This window comes from Solea solea, chromosome 15 (assembly GCF_958295425.1).
Source record: "Solea solea chromosome 15, fSolSol10.1, whole genome shotgun sequence".
NCBI classification, from domain to species: domain Eukaryota; kingdom Metazoa; phylum Chordata; class Actinopteri; order Pleuronectiformes; family Soleidae; genus Solea; species Solea solea.
This window is the reverse complement of record NC_081148.1, coordinates 1,268,856-1,289,453: the sequence shown is the minus strand read 5'-3', so window position 1 is coordinate 1,289,453 and position 20,598 is coordinate 1,268,856. Positions and strand designations below refer to the sequence as shown.

The 20,598-nt window shown below is 43.7% G+C and overlaps 1 protein-coding gene and 1 pseudogene across 1 annotated transcript; one reads left to right on the top strand and one right to left on the bottom strand.

Annotated features, from left to right (window-relative positions):
- Nucleotides 1-16,569: 16,569 nt before the first annotated feature.
- LOC131474302 (uncharacterized) lies at nucleotides 16,570-18,278 on the bottom strand (annotated as a pseudogene).
- Nucleotides 18,279-18,592: 314 nt separating this feature from the next.
- Nucleotides 18,593-20,051, top strand: fgfbp3 (fibroblast growth factor binding protein 3). Its single transcript, XM_058651990.1, has 3 exons — nucleotides 18,593-18,646; nucleotides 18,910-19,132; nucleotides 19,590-20,051. Exons 2-3 carry the CDS (start codon nucleotides 18,915-18,917, stop codon nucleotides 19,936-19,938), a joined length of 567 nt encoding a protein of 188 aa, XP_058507973.1. The 5' UTR covers nucleotides 18,593-18,646; nucleotides 18,910-18,914; the 3' UTR covers nucleotides 19,939-20,051.
- Nucleotides 20,052-20,598: the final 547 nt, after the last annotated feature.

Sequence of the window (20,598 nt, the reverse complement as noted above, 5' to 3'; positions counted from 1 at the left end):
CCCTCGGAATCCCCATACATAGAGGATGATATATAATTAAGGATGATAACAGTAATCCAACCAATTGCATTATATGGTAGTGAAATATGGGGTCCATTAACAAACCAAGACTTTTCTAATTAGGACAAACATCAAATTAAAACCTTTCACACTGAATTCTGCAAATACATTCTTAGAGTCCAGAGAAAAACACCAAATAATACATGCAGAGCTGAACTGGACCAGGTCCCGCTCCTTATAATGAGCTCCTGATAATGTAATAAATCCCTGATAATGTAATAACCCCAATAATGTAATAAAGTATTACATTAACGGGAGGTTATTACATTATCAGGTTAGCCTTCATCTCGCAGGTCCTGATAATGTAATAATTCCCCAATATTGTAATAATTTAACAGCAGACCACCTGTTACTTGGGTTCAAGTGGTGATACTGTGTAAGCAACGCAAGCTCGAGAGCTCTAGCACCACCAACAGGACAAAGTTGGACATGCATGTATGTACATTAACTTTTGACTTGTTCATCCGTTTTTTTCACAAACGATGTATCACTGGAACCCTTGGGCCAAGCCGAGTTCAACGCACCCTTAATGTTTTTTTCGGCCATATTTGATTTTCTGCCATCTTTGATCATCATTAAGAGAAATCTGAAACACTCCAAATACAAGGTCCAGTATCAAAGGTCAGAATCCTCTGTCCCTGAGCAGAAATTGTTTTCAGTAGCTAATGTAACTAGTGTCACCCGTAGTGAAGAAAAAAATTGAAGAACTCTTAATCAGTCAGCTAATGCGAAAAGAAAGCTTTTTCTAATTGCAAAAAGTCACTCAGATTCATTCATTTGTTTCTTCTGGAACGACAGTAGCTTTTGATCCTCTCCCAGATGGCAATTGTCAATTTGCAGCTATGGCTGACCAGTTAGCAAGCTTGGGAATCTTTAGGTCATCCACAACTCTTAGACAGGAAATTGTATCTGATTTGGTGGCAAATCCTTTTGGTCTTGATGGCACACCTTTGTTAAACTTTGTTACAGAGCAAAACTGGCATGACTACATTAATAGCATGGGTGAGTTGGGAACTTATGGAGATCACATCACTCTCCAGCGACCTGCTCAAATTTTCCAAGTTCAGTTTTTGGTTGTTTCTACTCTTGGTGTGGATGCTTCCTCAGTTGTCTCACCATCTGGAGAATATGGAGATCATTATGTCAGCTTAGATGGCCCAATTAGTCAATACATTAAAGGCATTCAGGAGGAGGAGTCTCACAGGATCACATCTAGAAGACGTGTTGAATCGAGTCCAACACATGAACTTGAAGTGAACTCTGGATCTGACCATCTCATATCATCTATTGATATTCCTGAATATCAAGAGAATAGTTCCAATCTTTTCAACCCTGTTTCTCCATCCCCTGCTGTAACTCCATCACCTCCTTCAACACTTCCTGATGAAATGTGGCGACTAATTATCAAGTACACCCTTGAAATGGATATGAGCATGTTGGCAACAATTAATAGGGTCTCTCATCTCTTCAAGTACCTAGCCAGCTCTTTCTTACCATGGATTCATATAAGAGATTCAATGTCTGACAGTCTGGGATTGAATTCAGCAGAAGAATGCACAATAAGTATGATGAAGGTATACAAACAATCTGGTCATAACAGTGGTCTGGCTCTAAGACTGAAGGAACTCTTTGCTAAGCATTGTCATTGGATGAGAGCATGGCTTGTGCTCAAGTATCTGAGTTATGGGAGATATCAATATCAAGTCAGAGATATATACTGGAAGTAGAAGAGGCAAGTGAGTTCATATCTATATACAGAATTTTGTAAATATGTTGATATCTCAAACTTTTTCAAAACATTCATATTGTATTACTTCTTTTTCAAGGAGACCACAAGGAGTGGTGGAGGCCTGGATGCCAAAGAAATTTCAAATCCATGTTAAAAATAGTCATGATGAAGACATCAACTATAGAGTTCTAAGTTCTAAAATGATGGCTTTAAAATGAGGTTGCTTTTCTGGATATAAGTTACTTGTGTGTTGTGTGATGAAATTAAGTAAACAGTTTAAACACAGCGCCCCCATTTGATATTCGATAATCGTTTGAAGGTTTTTTATTTGATTAAAACAAGATTTCTGATTGTTTAAGCTTCTTAAATGTGAATATTTTCTTCATCACTTTGCTCTGGATAACAAAGAAATCATTAAAAGTTAATCATTTTGGTTTGTGGACAAAACAAGACATTTGAGAACATCATCATTTCCAGGTTTGACGAACACCGATCAACATTTTTTCAGGTTTTCTGATATTTTATGGACCAAACGATTAATCGATTAATCAAGAAAATAATCGTCAGATTAATCGCTTATTAAAATAATCGTTAGTTGCAGCTCTACATTCGTGTGGCATGGTCTGAAGATCATCTGAACGATGTTTTGAGACGATTACACAAAATGTGTGACAAGACAAGCCTTTGAAAGGTTATGGATCAAATCAAAGATGGCAGAAAATCCAATATGGCTGAAAAAAACATTAAGGATGCGTTGAACTCGGCTTGGCCTAAGGGTTCCAGTGATACATCGTTTGTGAAAAACGGATGAACAAGTCAAAAGTTAATGTACATACATGCATGTCCAACTTTGTCCTGTGGGTGGCGCTAGAGCTCTCGAGCTTGCGTTGCTTACACAGTATCACCACTTGAACCCAAGTAACGGGTGGTCTGCTGTTAAATTATTACAATATTGGGGAATTATTACATTATCAGGACCTGCAAAATGAAGGCTAACCTGATAATGTAATAACCTCCTGTTAATGTAATACTTTATTACATTATTGGTAAAAAGTGTATTACATTATTGGGAAATGCACTTTATTACATTATCGGGAAGTTATTACATTATCAGGTTTTATTACATTTTCAATGGACTCAAGTGCAAAGTTTTATTACATTATCGGAGTTATTACATTATCTGGGATTTATTACATTATCAGGTTCTACAACCCCGCCTCATACCACCACCAAGCCTTACAAAGCCAAGAGGGCAACATAGAGAGGAGTGGCCTCAGCCAGCTGGTCTGGAGGCTGACCACCACCAACGACCCTCCCCTGCCTCAAAACACCCCCCAAAATATCTGGCCCAACCAAATGATCAGCAAACAAAAGGACAATGATATCACCGAGTGGGAAAAGTCAAGAAAACTCACAGCAAACTAGAACGTTACCTGGCATTAAACCGTGGATACACATGAGCACAATATCTGACCACAGTTAAAGAGCCCAGACTGAGGAAGACCCTGACCCCATACAGGACAAGTGACCACAGGTCCGACACAGGCAGACCTGGCAACCAAGAGAGGACAGACAGACAGACAGACAGAGAGAGACAGACAGACAGACAGACAGAGAGAGAGAGAAAGAGAGAGAGAGAGACAGACCTGGCAACCAAGAGAGGACAGACAGACAGAGAGAGAGAGAGAGAGAGAGAGACAGACAGACCTGGCAACCAAGAAAGGACAGACAGACAGACAGACAGACAGACAGACAGACAGACAGACAGAGAGAGAGAGAGAGAGAGAGAGAGAGAGAGAGAGAGACAGACCTGGCAACCAAGAGAGGACAGACAGACAGAGAGAGAGAGAGAGAGAGAGAGAGAGACAGACAGACCTGGCAACCAAGAGAGGACAGACAGACAGACAGACAGACAGACAGAGAGAGAGAGAGACAGACCTGGCAACCAAGAGAGGACAGACAGACAGACAGACAGACAGACAGACAGACAGACAGTCAGAGAGAGAGAGACAGACCTGGCAACCAAGAGAGGACAGACAGACGTGCAGTTCTTACTACACTGCCACACATACAAAGACCTGAGAGACTCGTTTCTAACTGCTGAGACTGAGGGACAGACAGAGAGAGAGAGAGACAGAGAGACTGAGGGTCAGAAGAGAGAGACAGACAGAGAGAGAGACTGAGGGACAGAAGAGAGAGACAGACAGAGAGAGAGAGAGACAGAGAGACTGAGGGACAGAAGAGAGAGACAGACAGCATTACAGTTTGTCCTGCGAGAGAAAAGGACATGCACCATGAAGCACAATATGTGTCTAACTGCTGAGACTGAGGGACAGGAGAGAGAGACAGAGAGAGAGAGACAGCATTACAGTTTGTCCTGCGAGAGAAAAGGACATGCACCATGAAGCACAATATGTGTCTAACTGCTGAGACTGAGGAACAGAAGAGAGAGACAGACAGAGAGAGAGACAGAGAGACTGAGGGACTGAGAGACTGAGTGACAGAAGAGAGAGACTGAGGGACTAAGAGACAGAGAGACAGAGGGACAGCCAGTGGACACGAGATAAGAGCAGCTAACCTACTGAACAGCTACTCTCTGTATTTACTACTCATAATATGTGTGTTTATACAGATATTGTATATATTTTACATAGTGTGTGAATAAGAGTGTATGAACAATGTGATGAATATGCTTTGGCAATGTAAGATGTACGTTACCATGACGATAAAGACCTTTTTGAATTTGAATTGACAGAGACAGACAGACAGAGAGAGAGAGACAGACAGGGAGAGAGAACAACAATGACACACACACACACACTCACTGACACCGGTGTGGTGTGTTGACCCACAGTCATTGCTAACGGTGAGCGTCCCCTGCTGTCAGTGGAAACATGGTTAACTAAACATGTATGTTGGATCATTGGCTGTAATGGTGTGATGTAACCAGCAGATGGCGCCACTCGTCTTCACTTGTTGTGAAATCTGCTCAAACACACATTTTCATGTTTCCTGAACATTTTTTTAAGAGTCAAATCAACATTTGTCTCAAGTAGAAAAGGAGGAGGAGTCATGGTGGCAAGTCACATGACATCATAGCTTCCTATTGTGTGTTAACGCTGTGACAGTGTTTTTGAATTGTGTTGAAGTTAAATCTTTGTGTGACAGTCTCGTCTCCTGTTTATATAATAATTAGGGTTCGAGCACATGGTGTGTAGAAATTTACGTCTGAAAGTCGTTCAGTGAAAAAGCATTGCAAATTGGAAAGGGGAGGGGCAAATAACTGCTCCGCCCCCAAAAACTGGTCGACCTGAGCAGCAGGTTTAACGCACATGAACGAAACGTGGTCCACGCATTCATTAAGTCAGGACGATCAAAACATCAGAGAGACCTAAACTCTAAAACCAAAGCCGCCATCTTGGATTGAAGGTTCACTAGTTAGCGTTTTTGGCGATTTCACACCAATGATATTTGAATGAACTAGTCCTAGAGCTTTTGTGCAATCAACTTCAAACTTGATGAGATCACTGTGGACCAGTTGAGGAGTTTAAGTTAGTGACAGTTTTTTAAAATGTTGCATGGCGTACGAGATAGGAGGCGCCAAAGTTGGCGAAAATTTAAATTTTTCACAACAGAAAACGAAACTCTTATAACTTCGCGATGGAAGGTCTGGTCCCAACCAAACTAGCTATGATTGATGATGGTTAGTTGCTGAAGACGACTATGTTGCTGAAACGGTACATTTTGCAGCGCCTCCTAGTGGTAGCAGAAAATACTAAGAAAAACAAACTGTTACAACTTTGCCAATCCTGGTCCGATCTGAACCAAACATGCCAGATTGATGATAGTCCGGCCCTGAACACGTCTACATGAAAATATTTCATTTCAAAAACAGCGCCCCCTTGTGACGGCAGACAGAATTACATTTACAGTTTTTCATGCTGCTCCAACAGGGATTGTTGTATCCAACTAAAACTTGGTTTGTGGGACCTCAGACCTGTCCTGAACATGTCTGTAAAAGATGACCTCCCTACAGGAAGTAAAGTCTAACATTGTCTAATCTGCACAAAACTTGTTATGTGTGACAAGGGAACTTGCCTAACATGTGTACCGCGTGAGTTGAATGAACGTGCTCGATGTGCACGAGGAGGTGTGGGCACACGGCGACTCGCGTGCTTCAGCTCAAACCCGTTCAGAACTGTATACTGTGACTTAAACAAAATATCTCACATGAATTGTGATATTTTCTGTTGTTGACACTGACAAAAAAAGTCACGTTCAGATTGAAAAACACTTCTGACAACAACAAATTGTGTGTGTGTACCATGTACATAATGTGTGTATGTGTGTGTGTGTGGGTGCGTGTGTGTAGGTGGGTGTGCGTGTGTGTGTGTGGGTGTGTGTGTGTGTACCACGTACATGATGTGTGTATGTGTGTGTGTGTGTGTGTGTGGGTGCGTGTGTGTGTGTGTGTGTGTGTCTGTGTGTATAATAGCTGTGGCTCTGTGATTGCTGCTCCCGTGGATTTGTGCTGGCCGAGGTGTGGGGTCTGACTGGGTTTTGGGTGTGATGGTAGGCTGAAGGCATCGGTAGTAGAGGCTGTGGCCTCTGCCGGGGATAGATGTGGGGTGGTGGTGTGGGGAGTAGTGGTGGTGGCATCCTCTGGGTGTAGAGGGGTGTTGGTCTGTGGCTGTTCCAGGTGGCTGCAGGGTGGTGGATGGGGGGGTTTTGCCGGTATCCTCCTTGATTTGCTCGGTTGCTGGTGTGAGCGGGCGGTCTCCCTGACGAGCCTTGAGGATGTCCTCCTGGTCCGTGTGTGGTGTCCGCTGATGGTCTGGTTCTTCTCTGTGCTGGGCTGTGGTTCCTTTTGAGGGCGATACGGCGTGTCAGTGGAGGCGTGGCCTCGCTGTGGGTGCAGTCGTAGGTTACAGCAGAGATAAATCTGCCTCGAGAATGAACAGTGCTGTCGTTATTATTTGGACAGCACTGACAAAGTGAATGAACTGGTTTAGACACAGACACACACACCACACACACACACACACACACACACCACAGACACTGACACACACACCACAGACACCTGAGACACACCAACAAACACACACACACCACAGACACACACACCACGGACACAGAGACACACACCACACACACACACACACACACACACACCACAGACACAGACACACACACCACGGACACAGAGACACACACCACACACACACATACCACCGACACAGACACCACAGACACACACACCACAAACACACACACCACAGACACCTGAGACACACACCACACACACACACACCACAGACACAGACACCACAGACACACACACACACACACACACACCACAGACACAGACACACACACCTGAGACACAGACACCACAGACACACACACCGAACACACACACACACCACAGACACAGACACACACACCTGAGACACAGACACCACAGACACACACACACACACCACAGACACACACGGAGGCACAGAGTGACGCAGCACACACACAGACAGGGGAAAGCCCTGATGGACAGCGTGTCCAGACTGAGTCCTCTGACAGACAGTGACCAGAGCGGCAGAGGCCGCTCTGGACCATAACGACAATATTATTGATGATTCAATGGGTGAAATTATCAAATGTTCAATCAAACGGAAAAATACTGAAACTAAAGTAACCACCATGAAAAATAAGAAACTGTCAAAAGAGAATTCACAGGTGTCCTCTGAGGGGTCAAAGGACAGCACACAGGAAGATACACTGGGTGAGACATTGAAGGACACACAGGAAGACACATTGGAAGACACACAGGAAGACACACTAGAGGACACACTGGGAGACACAGAGCACACAGGGTGATGAGGAGGCAGGGGACACACAGTGATTACTCCTTCTCTCGTGTCAGGAAGTTTTTAGCTGACACAAAAGGAGAGAAGGGAGTGAACATTGAAGAGTTCTTCCCTGATCTGCGTCTCTTCAGTCAGTCAGTGAGGTCTCTGATGAGGAACAAAGGAGACCTCAGTCATCCTGCTTTTATCGAAACAGAGATCTTTCTGCTGAAGAAAATTTTAACAAAGGTTCGACTCCAGCTCGAGAAGGAAAATAATGGATCAGTGTGTTTTTGTTTGTTTGCAGCTCTTTTTTAATCATGTGTGAAATCAAACTGGGCTCTTTAAACATTAACGGTGCTCGTCAGGACACTGCCACAAGTGACTGCCACAAGTGACCGAGGACCACAGAGTCTCGAGGCACAACTTTCCTCCCAGGAGCTACAGTAGGCGCTAAAGACTCTGCAGAGCGGGAAGGCATAGACGGTCTCCCTGCGGAGTTTTATAGAGCCTTCTGGACGGTCATGGGGGAGGATCTTCTGTGTGTCCTGCAGGACAGTCTGAGCAAGGGACAGCTGCCTCTGAGCTGCAGGAGGGCTGTCCTCACCCTCCTCCCAAAGAAAGGAGACCTGCAGGAGCTTAGGAACTGGGGCCTGTGTTTACAAACTGCTCTCTCTGGACCAGACCTACTGTGTGGCCGGCAGGTTGATATCTGATAACATTACTCTAATTTGGGACATTTTGGACCTCTCTGGTTCATTAGGCTGCAGCAGACGCTGCAGGCTTTTGGCTTCAGCTCAGGTTTCATAGCTAAGATCAGGGTCTTGTACAGTGACATTGAGAGTGTGCTGAAAGTCAATGGTAGATTAAGTGCTTCTTTTAAGGTTCAGAGAGGTGTTAGACAGGGCTGCTCAATGTCGGGCATGCTCTACTCTCTGGCCCTGGAGCCTTTTCTCCAGAAGCTGAGGTCTCGTCTGTCTGGTCTGTCCTTTCCTGGCTGTGATGACTGTTTTAAATTGTCAGCATACGCTGAAGACATCATTCTGTCTGTGAGGACTCAGGATGACATCGATAGTCTCATCCAAACTGCTGCTGACTTCAGGAAACTCTCCTCTGCAAGAACTAACTGGGGGAAAGGTGAAGCTGTGGCAGTGGGGAAGGGGCTAGAGAAGAAGCTGGTTCTACTGGGGGGCTTAGTGTGGAGAAGGGGAGGACTTAAGTATCTTGGTGTCCATCTTGGAGATGCAGGCGCTACCTCCCAGAACTGGGACCTTTTTATTGAACAGGTTGAAGGTCGTCTTAAGAGGTGGAGATGGATTTTACCTAAAATGTCCTTCAGAGGTTGAGTCCTCGTCATTGATAACCTTGTGTCCTCCATGCTGTAGAACCGGCTGATGTGTCTGGACCCACCAGAGAAGCTGCTGTCCAGAGTGCAGGCCGCTCTTGTGGACTTCTTCTGGGACCGTCTGCACTGGGTCCCCCAGAGCGTCCTCTTTCTCCCCAAAGAGGAGGGGGGCCACGGACTCGTACACCTGGCCAGCAGGAGAGCAGCGTTCAGACTCCAGCACATCCGGCGCTTTTTAACTGGACCCTCGGACTTGGTCTGGAGGCTGGTGGCTCGCGCCATACTGGAGCGGTATGATGGACCGGGTCTGGCAGACTCTCTGTTTTTTAATGGATTTACGTGGACTTAACCTGGACAATTTCCCCACCTTTTATAAAGGACTCTTCAAAGTGTGGGGACTCTTCTGTAAGAAAAGAGGGCGCTGCAACTCTCTTTTCTGGCTCCTGAAAGAACCAGTGAGGCCGTGTGGTTCAGGTGTGTGGACCTCATCTGGACAATGCTGCTGGTCTGGCCCAGTGTCTGGGGACCAGGTCAGTCAGTGGTCTCCTGCTGAAAGACTGGAAAAAGCAGCTGAATGACTCTGAACTGACTCTTTTAACAAACTATTGTAACGACTCAGCTCAGCCAGATCCCACTGACTCTTTCCCCAACATGAACATTACTCCTGTTTTTGGAAGTGACTCTCGGACGAAGACGCTGCTGGCGGGAATCCGCGGGCGGCCGTCCAAGTCCAGGGATGCTGCCAGCGGGGAGCCGTTGGTCCCCGGTCCGAAGACGCCGCTGGCGGAGATCCGCCACGGTTCCCGATGTCGGAGGGCTCTGCTGGTGGGTCTTTGGCGGCTGCTGGTCTGGAGCCTCTCCGGTCACAGGAGGCTGACATCCTGGAGGTAAGAGACCCCGGGGAAGCCTCCCCTCTTGTTTGAACACAGCCTTCAGAGAGGACGCTCCCTCTGAGCTGCAGGAGGGCCGTCATCATCACCCTGATACCTAAGAAGGGAGACCTACAGCTGATGAAGAACTGGAGGCCAGTGTCGCTGCTGTGCACAGATTATAAAATCCTTTCCAAAGCTCGGGCCCTCAGATTAAGAGAGGTGATGGTATCCATCGTCCACCCTGACCAGACCTATTGTGTTCTCAGGAGGCTCATACATGTCACTTTAATTCGTGATGTTCTGGCAGCTTCCAGTGAATTGGGTTGTGATACTGGTCTGATTTCAATAGACCAGGAAAAGGCGTTTGACCGGGTTGAACACCAATACCTTTGGCGGACTTTAGCCGGGTTTGGCTTCAACCCTGAGTTCATTGCCAAAATCAGGGCTCTCTACAGTGGCGTTGAGAGTGTGCTGAAAATGAATGGTGCTCCCTTTAACATGGGGAGGGGGGTGAGGCAGGGCTGCCCTCTCTCTGGCATGTTATACTCCTTAGCCATCGAGCCTCTGCTGCATCAGTTATGGCTCAAACTGACAGGTGCGTCCCTCCCCAGTTGTCCGGTGTCTGCTTATGCCGATGATCTTTACATTACATGTCATTTAGCAGACACTTTCATCCAAAGCGACTTACAATTGAATTGAGTACAATTGATCGCCAACAACCTGGTCTCGTCCTCCCTGTGGCACAGGTTGGCTTGCATGGATCCTCCGGCCTCTGTCCACTCCCAGATACAAAGGCTTTTAGTTGATTTTATTTGGGACAGGATGCACTGGGTCCCACAGAGTGTCAGGGCCTGGATAATTTTGCAAGCAGGGGCGCCGCCTTTCACCTTAAATTTATCCAGAGGTTGCTGAATAGACCAGAGGACACTGTGTGGAGGGCTCTAGCCTGCTGCATCCTGAACCGTTTTAACAGCCTGGGTATGGATTTTAATTTGTTTTTAATGGATAGCACTCAGCTCAACAGGTCATCTATTCCTAGTTTTTAGTGTTTTTACTGTGTGGAATCTGCTCAAAAAACAGAGACAGAAACAGGCAGATTCTCTACAGGAGCCGGTTCGCCACGGGACAGTCCTGGACTGTCCAGACTGGGTGGGCATCACTCTGTTTTCTCGATTCCAGGCTGCAGGGGTCACTACTCTGGGTCAGGTGGTGGAGCTGGCTGGACCCCGGCTGGAGGACTCCGCTGGTCTGGCTTCGGGTCTGGGTCTGAGGTCCTGTAGAGTGGCCAAACAACTGCTGGATCACTGGAGGGGGAGACTGAGTGGACATGAGCTCCTGATGTTGGACACCTTCTCTTCAGGCAAAACCACAGCCAACACACAGGACTCCTTCCCCCTCATCCAGCTGACTCCAGACCTGAAGGACTGTGCGGGTCCTCTTTTAGACCGGTGCCCTCAGGCCTCTCTGCAGGAGGCCTCAGGAAAGACCTTCTACCACCTAATGGTAAAAACTCTGAACAGAGACAGGCTGAGTGGGCGCACCAACACTCCCTGGAGGAGTCACTTTGGTCTGGAGAGGTCAGGACCGGCCTAGAGGTCTCTGTACAAACCTATACTGACAAAGAGACACAGGGACTGTTGCAGTGAACTCTTTTATTCCTTTGGTGAACGCGGGGGTGGAGGACAGATGTCCATTCTGCACAGAGGGAAACGGTGTTTCACTGTTTCACTGGGTGTTGTTGTTTGTCTGCACTGTTTCTGTTCCTGCAGAGTGTTTTTACTGCTTTTACTGCGGTTTTTACTAAAGAGGTTTTTATCTGTGGTTTTAAATACACTCGCCAGAAGAAGAAGAAGAGCCAGCTCCTGGACTTTGTGCTGGGTCAGGCTAATATGGCAGTGTATGTGAGCACTGTTCCAGTGTGTGTGGAGCTGATCAGGGCCTGGATCAGGCTGGATTTTAGTTTTTTTAAACTGTCAGGAGACCTCACCTCTTTTAAAAACATGTGGTGCTACCAGGATGTCCTGTGTCAGGTGGAAGATGATGACCTGTTGTTTGGGAAAGTGCTGAAGTGATGTGTTTGTGTATGTGTGTGTATGTGTTTGTATATATGGATATTTTTTAAATTGAAAAAACACACATAGTAAGACTGTTTTTATAAAATCAAATCCCTGTCTCTCTCTCCCTGTCTCTCTCTCTCTCTCTCCCTGTCTGTACTAATCCCAGACCATCACAGGGACCAGTCCAGGATGACATCCTAAACTACATTTAACTGAACAATAATCCAGATTTACATAATCTAAATAATTATTAACAGTTATGAAGAAAATACTAACGTCACCAATGTCATTGTACACTGTAAAAACTGTTGCCTAGATCTAACTCAATAAAATTAAGGCAACATTTTTCCAACCACTTTTTGTACGTTTAGTCAACTAATTGGTATTTTGAGTAAGGAGAACTTAATAATATGCATTTCGGTGTAAGCAAAAAGATTAAGTTGCATTTACAGAAAAAGCCAAGAAATTGAGTAAAATCAATGTAAAAAACATCAGCATATTAAACACACAAGACTTAATTGAGACATTTAATATAAATGAAAAAATAATTTTTACTCTATTTTATTAATTTTGACCAATTCACCCTTTCTTTGCATTGAAAATGGAAACTGCTTAAAATAATTAGTTAGCATAATAACAATAAAATCAAGACATATCAAATTCCAACCTTTATTAAATCATAACCATATCGAAACAGTGGCAATGAGCTGGACAGTATGAACAGTCAACATAGTGCATAGAATGCATGACCTCAACTTTTTAAGGTGCTGCGTAGAACACCTTCACAGTACAGCTTTCTTTTTTAAACAGTATACATAATATAAAAACATATTCACAAGCCATATCCAAACAGTGACAATGAGCCGTGCCATATAAACAGTAAATAACATCTGTATTTAGTGCATACAAGAATGCATGACCTCAGATTATTATGTGCTGCTTAGTAGAACATTCAGAGTACAGTTTTTTACTGTGTACATCATATTAAAGCATCTTAACTGAAACAACTCACAGATTCCAGCTTCTGACCAGTTGCAGCTTCACAGTGGGGCAATTTAGTGTGAATAAAACATAAAAAAATCAAAACAAAACTGAACAATTTACACACCAGAAACTATGACCTGCAGCTTTGTATAACACCTGAACAGCACAAACCGTTAAAACATTCTGAAGAATTCCACTCAATGTACAATGTATGATGATCTTGAAAAGACACATAAGTGCAAACTGACAGTCATGGCTGACTGCCTAGACTAGAAGCTTGTTTTTGAGAGTCATGAATTTGGGGGTTGGTTTTGGGCGTTTGAAAGGTTATGGATCAAATCAAAGATGGCAGAAAATCCAATATGGCCGAAAAAAACATTAAGGGTGCGTTGAACTCGGCTTGGCCCAACTGTTCCAGTGATACATCGTTTGTGAAAAACGGATGAACAAGTCAAAAGTTAATGTACATACATGCATGTCCAACTTTGTCCTGTTGGTGGTGCTAGAGCTCTCGAGCTTGCGTTGCTTACACAGTATCACCACTTGAACCCAAGTAACAGGTGGTCTGCTGTTAAATTATTACAATATTGGGGAATTATTACATTATCAGGACCTGCGAAATGAAGGATAACCTGATAATGTAATAACCTCCCGTTAATGTAATACTTTATTACATTATTGGTAAAAAGTGTATTACATTATTGGTAAAAAGTGTATTACATTATTGGGAAATGCACTTTATTACATTATCGGGAAGTTATTACATTATCAGGTTTTATTACATTTTCAATGGACTCAAGTGCAAATTTTTATTACATTATCGGGGTTATTACATTATCAGGGATTTATAACATTATCAGGTTCTACATGGATACTTAAGATTAAGTGCATATGTCAACCCCAGGAGTAGGCAGCATGCTTTGGCCAGGTTTCCACACTACACCTCTCCTCCGCTCCCTTCACTGGCTTCCTGTAGCTGCTCGCATCCGCTTCAAGACTCTAGTGCTTGCGTTCCATGCTACAAACGGATCCGGTCCAGCCTACATCCAGGACATGATCAAAACCTACACCCCAGCCCGCCCACTTCGCTCTGCATCGGCAAACCGGCTCGCTGCCCCCTCACTGAGAGGATTGCAGAGGCATTCACAGAACTCGAGACTGTTCACTGTCCTCGCTCCCAAATGGTGGAACGAGCTCCCCATCGACATCCGGACAGCGGAAAGCCTCCACATCTTCCGCCGCCGACTAAAAACACATTTCTTCCGACTCTCAATCGACTAAGACGATGATGACGACGACAAAAAAAAAAAAAAAAAAAAAAATTACTTAAGTGCTAGCACTTACGACTAGCACTTCATAGTTTGATTTACTTGAAGCTCTTACTTACTTCTAGCTCTTATTTGTACCCAAATGTTTAAATGCACTTATTGTAAGTCGCTTTGGATAAAAGTGTCTGCTAAATGACATGTAATGTAATGTAATGTAATGTTTCCAAGATGAGTAAGGACTGGTATTCCTTCAATGATGATTCCTACTGCATTTGGCTCACGACAGATGTAGATGCTCATATTCTTCATTTTGAGGTCCTCATGAACAGTGGTCTGTGCAGTTCCCTTTGAGATACAAAAACAGTAATTAAAAAAAACAATGTAATTTTTCACAAATACCCTGTGTGTGTATGTATTCATTGCACCATTCTGTTCTGTTTAATGTTATTTGAAGCCCATGGTTATAATTATTCATAAATATGCAGTGTCATAATAACTACATCTCTGACGTTTATAACAAACCAAACCGTTTGAAAATTGATAGAAAATTTAGCAAGTCATGGTCAAGTCATGGTTAAGTCCAACGACACGTTATGGGTGAGCGAGCTGACTGTGGCAAAATGGCTGCCATGTGTGGACGTTCAACACTCCGCTGTAAGACATCTAGCCTTTATAAATATTTATGGTTGTAACTCCCTGTATTACAGAAGACTGATATGCTGTACTGCTTTATTGTGAAAGGGTTACGGTACGTACATGACATGACGTCATCACGCTCCTAGTGAGCGCCAGTTGTTGTTCTGTGTTAGCCATGCTGATGAGAAGGCGGCACATCGGTCCGCACTTCACTGTGAAATAAAGTCGAGTATGTTCTAATTATCCTCCACACGCACACTGCAGTAAATAACCCCCTTAACAAGGACAATGGCAGAAAGGACTGAAGATTATAAAAACCACACCACATTCAGCACCACCAAACAATTATCCCTCTCCTGGCAGTACCTTCGTGTATGTGTGTGTGGCAGCATACACTGCCAAATACGACGTCGAAGCGCCAATAGTTTGTTGTACAAGTCACTATGTCTTTAACATATTAAACTACCACGCAAAGAAAACGCTAATTATAAACTGCACAGGTATAAACAGTGTTTGGTTGAAGTTAATGAGCTATTCGAGTTAAGAGAACATTCGAAATGGCGGCTGGCGACAGGATATAACGTTAGGAAACAGAGCCATGCTTTTGCAAATTGCAAAATTTTCAATTCTGGCAAAATCTGACTTTTAACAATATAAATTGTTACTTATATGAGTTCGGTAAAGTGTTTTCCTTAGGCTCCGCGGAAAAAACGTGTCTTCAAATCTTGGAACATTGGCCAGTGAAGCCTGCATGCCCGGGCTTGTTCCTCCGTTGCTGCAGGTGGGTGGGTCATGAGGTTTTACGTCTGATACAAACGTTTAAACTGAGTTTTGATAAATCAATTTATGTTGAAGTCCGATAAAATTAATTTTATCACATAAAAAAAGTGAGTTACTAATAAAGAGTTCTAAAAAAAAAAAAAGTGAGTTACTTATAAATAACTCAAAAAACTAAAACAGAAAAATAAATTGATTTATTGGAATCAATATACTATTAAAAAATAAAGTAAAATGGACAATACCACTGAAAGACTTCTTACAGTGTAAAACGGCTTTGGTGTTTTCTTGTTGTAGTTTATTTCATTTTGATGAGTTTCAAAATGAAATAAAATGAAATTTCTCTCTAAATGCAGTAAATTCATTAATACATTCAAAAATAGGGCTGCTATTGATTTATGATCAGTAACTTTTAACGTCTGTTTTTGTGTGTGCTTTTTAACCTGCTTCTGTAGGTAAAGTGCTTTATAAATAACATGAATTCTTCTTCTTCTCATTGTTTATGAGCTGCAGCTTTTTATGACATCAGAACCAACATCCAATAAAGAGCAAGAGACTAAAATGAACTCTGTGTGTGTGTGTGTGTGTGTGTCTGTGTGTGTGTGTGTGTGTGTGTGTGTGTGCTCCTCTCATCTTCAGTCAACAGTGAAGTTGAAACACTGAAAACTCTCAGCAAAATGAGAATAAAATACCTGAACTCATAATAATAACAACACAACTGTAGGTTACATTTTGTGTAACACCTCAGTGACACTACATGTCATTTAGCAGACACTCTTATCCAAAGCGACTTACAATGGAATTGAGTACAATCAGCAAGGGGTGGATTCGAACTTGTGACCTTTGCGACCATGATGGCTTTTCGTACACAGAATACCAGTCTTAACCACTGAGCCTCATTATTTCTTCTCATTTTAATGCTCTTATCAACATAGAAAAGTGCATTCAATTCAATGTTATTTGTATAGCGCCAAATCATAACATACATGATCTCAGGTCTGTACATAGACAACATCAAGGAGAGCAGAGAAACACAACAGTTCACACATTGAGCAAACACTAGGCATCAGTGGAGAGAAAAAACTCCCTCTTAACAGAAGAAGAAATCTCTGACAGAACCAGACTCAGAGATGTGCAGCATCTGCCTCGACCGGTTGGGGTGAAAGGAAAATGGGGGACAGAGGAGAGGTGGGGGACAGAAAGGGGGGAGAGAAAGGACAAGAGGGAGATGAGGTAGAGACAGAAGAGAGAGAGAGACCAGGAGCAGATACACAACAACTGTATCAAGTTACAAGTTTATACAGTCAATGATATCGACTTTTAATTATAGCACAATAATAATGGTGATGATATGTATGATATGGATAGCCTCGAAAACTGGATCTGGATCCTGCAACCTGCAAGATGAGAATACAGAGGGAGAGAGAGAAGGAAGGAAGGAAGGAAGGACACAAACTAGGGAGAGAAAGAGACAAAGTTAATGACATATAAAAAGTCATATTCATACCCTGAGTGTGAGAGAGTGAATGTGCGTGCACCACAGGAAAATCCCCCAGCAGTCTAGGTCTATAGCAGCAGAACTAAGAGCTGGTCCAGGTTTCCCTGAACCAGCTCTAACTATAAGCTTTATCAAAAAGGAAAGTTTTAAGTCTAACTTTAAATACAGAGAGAGGCTCCGCCTCCCGAACTGTCATTGGAAGCTGGTTCCACACGAGAGGAGGAGCCTGGTAACTAAAGGCTCCGCCTCCCATTCTACTCTTACAGACTCTGGGAACCACAAGTAAACCTGTATTTTGTGACCTAAGTGGTCTGTTAGGGTGATAAGGTAAGACTAGGTCTTTCAGGTATGAAGGGGCGTGACCATTAAGTTCTTTGTACGTGAGGAGAAGGATTTTAAATTGAATTCTAAACTGTGGGTGGAGCCAGTGTAGAGAAGCTAACACTGGAGTTATATGGTCTCTCTTTCTAGTTCCTGTCAGAACTCGTGCTGCAGCATTTTGAATGAACTGAAGGGTTCTAACAGACTTGTTGGAACATCCTGATAATAAGGAGTTACAGTAATCTAATCTAGATGTAACAAAAGCATGAATTAGTTTTTCAGCATCCTGTAAAGACAGAATGTTTCTAATTTTCATAATGTTCTGCAGGTGGAAGAAGGCTGTTCTGGAAATGAGTTTTATGTGTGAATCAAATGACATTTCCTGGTCAAAAGTAACTCCAAGGTTCCTCACAGTGGAACTGGAAGCCATGGTGATGTCATCTAAAGTGACAATGTGGTCAGAAAGTTTTTCTCTGAGGTGTTTAGGGCCGAGTATAAAAGTTTAAAAGTAGAAAGTTACAGGTCATCCAGGACTTAATGTCTCTGAGACATTCCTGGAGTTGAACAACCTGATTTATTTCATCCGGCCTCATTGATAAATATAGCTGTGTGTCATCTGCATAACAATGAAAGTGTATGTTGTGCTTCCTAATAATGTTCCCTAGAGGAAGCATATATAAGGTAAAAAGTATAGGCCCAAGCACTGAGCCTTGTGGAACTCCACAGTCCTGATGGTCTGTTCCTGTCCGGTTTGGTGTCTGACCCAAACCAAACCGCTGCCGTGTAGAACTGGATCAGCAGCTCCTGACCCAGGAAGTACAACCTCTGCTGGGCCCTCATGATCATGGGGTCAATGTTGGGTTCCCACTTCAGGTCCTGGGAGGACATTGCATTGACTTACATTCATTTCCTGGAGACTTAATCCTAATCTTAATCCTAACCTTAAAACATATCTTCACCTTAAAATGTAGTCATTTACGTTATGGTGACTTTGCTTTTTGTCCCCACAAGGAAGACAAGTCCCCATAATGTGACTGTAAACAGGTTTAGGTCCCCACATCATTAGTAAAACCTGCACACTCTCTCTCTCAGGGTTTTGTCAGGAGGGGTGAGTGTGGGAGGAGGGATCTTCTTTGTGCAGTCTCCCTCATTTCCCCCGTCCACACCTCCTCCTCCTCCTCCTCTTTTATCCTGGTCTTGTAGGCGTTTGTGGCTCCACAGTTTCACAGCGTCTCAGAGAGCTGGAGCGTCACATGGTAAGAACACACTGAACAACACTGAATCTGTTGCTGCTGATTCTTCTATGAATCAGAGGAACAAGTTCTGCTTTTGTGTCTTTTTGTTTCAAAGAATTATCATGAAACACCATCAGATTTAGTTTGAGTGTGTGTGGTTTGTAAAAAAACAAATCACACACGCACGCACGCACGCACACACACAAACACGCACACATTTATTCAGTCAAGAATGAATGATGGCAGAAAGTGCTGAGTCAGTATGTTGTCATGTCTGTCTCCAGCCAACATGAAAGTCCTTCACTGCAGCCTCCTCCTCCTCCTCTTCCTCACTGAGGCCAAACCTCGCCATCCTGCATCCACGCCTCCATCAGCGAGGAACCACTCAGTGCCCGCGTCTGGACGACTGACCACGGCGGAGGGACATCGCTGTGTCTGGCAGACGTCAGGAGACGTCGTGGTGAACCTGCAGGTGAACTGCAGCACGGACACACCAGGTCAGCACAGGTAAGCAGAGACAGTCAAGAGACACAAGAGCTCCGTCAGATTAAGTCCACGATATCTACGTCACATGTTCACATCGTTATCTCACTGTGAGACTGACGTTTGCTGCCCTCGTGTGGTCACTTTGTGTCACTGAATCCAAATGAAGGATTTCAAACTCTGAAGTGACAAAATCAGACATTAGAACTTAGTGATGGAGGCAGCAGTGTGTGTGTGTGTGTGTGTGTGTGACGTTAAAATCACTGGTTTTCTCTCTGGACTTTGGTGTGGGACAGTGAGTGATTTACAAACTTCTGTTTCCTGTTGGAAAAGTCAAACAGTGAGATAAAGACATGAAGCAAAATGAACTGTCTGATCACTTGGGAAAATAACGTAGAGAGTTTCCTCATCTTCTGACTCCCGGCTCATCCTCCTCCATGTCCTTGTTTCCTTCGTGTCCTTGTTTCCTCTGCTCTTACAGGTACTGGTGCCATTATGCTGGTAAACCACACCTGTGTCAGGTGTACGTCGTCAAGTCCAGTCAGTACTGGAAACAGCTGGTGAGCAAACTGAAGAAGAGGCCGAACGCCTGCGAGGGAGAGAAAGTCCTGAAAGCCCAAACGTGTAAGAAGGCACCGGCCGAGGCTCACATGAAGCTCGTCCAGCGCAGCGGCGACGTCCAGAGGACGAAAGGGAAGACACGGATGAGGACAGACGTCATGAACGACATGCAGCAGCAGGAGAGTTACTGCAGCGATAAATGGAAATCCATCTGCTCCTTCTTCCTCGTGTTCTTTGAGGGAAATGAAATGTCACAGTTTGAGGTCTAGTCAAAGTAAAACAGGAAACTGAAATGAAAAATACATGAGTACATTTCGAAAATAAAAGGTTTAGTTTCTGTAAAAATGTGGAAAAAAAATTGAAATAAACTGTGTTTTTAGTCGTCATGTGTTCACAAAGTTAATGTTTCATGTTACAACAGTGGTGACTGGATTATTGTTGTCTTCAGCACATTAAAGGGATTCTTTAAGTTTTTTCACAAAACTTTGAACAAAGACTAAACTTGTGTGTTTACAGTAATGTAAAGAACTGTAAAAAAATAAATAAATCATATTATATTATATATTATATCTAACCCAGAACTAGGCCTGGGCGATATGGACCAAAACTGATATCGCAATATTTTTTGTTCGAATGGCGATATGCGATATTATAACGATACAACAGAAACCCGGAGACCAGAGCCTCGGTGTCGGATACGGTTAACAACGAGCCGCTGGTGTGTTTTAAGTCCACATGGAGCCGAAATCTGCGGCTAACAGCTGAGTGGCTAACAGCTGGTGCCGCTAAAAACTACTACTAAAAACAGCTCAACCTTTATTTTGTAGTAACGAGTAACGAAGATGGTTAAGAAAAATGTCCGACATTTTCGTTCAAATGTCTGTTGTGATGCGTAGTGTGGGCGGGACAACACTACGTAGTACGTTCAT

Bases quoted from the DNA above. Each gene is read 5' to 3' on its own strand.
- fgfbp3 (XM_058651990.1), top strand. From the start codon at position 18,915: ATGAAAGTCCTTCACTGCAGCCTCCTCCTCCTCCTCTTCCTCACTGAG. The intron at 19,133-19,589 runs GTAAGCAGAGAC...CTGCTCTTACAG, and splicing joins GACACACCAGGTCAGCACAG to GTACTGGTGCCATTATGCTG.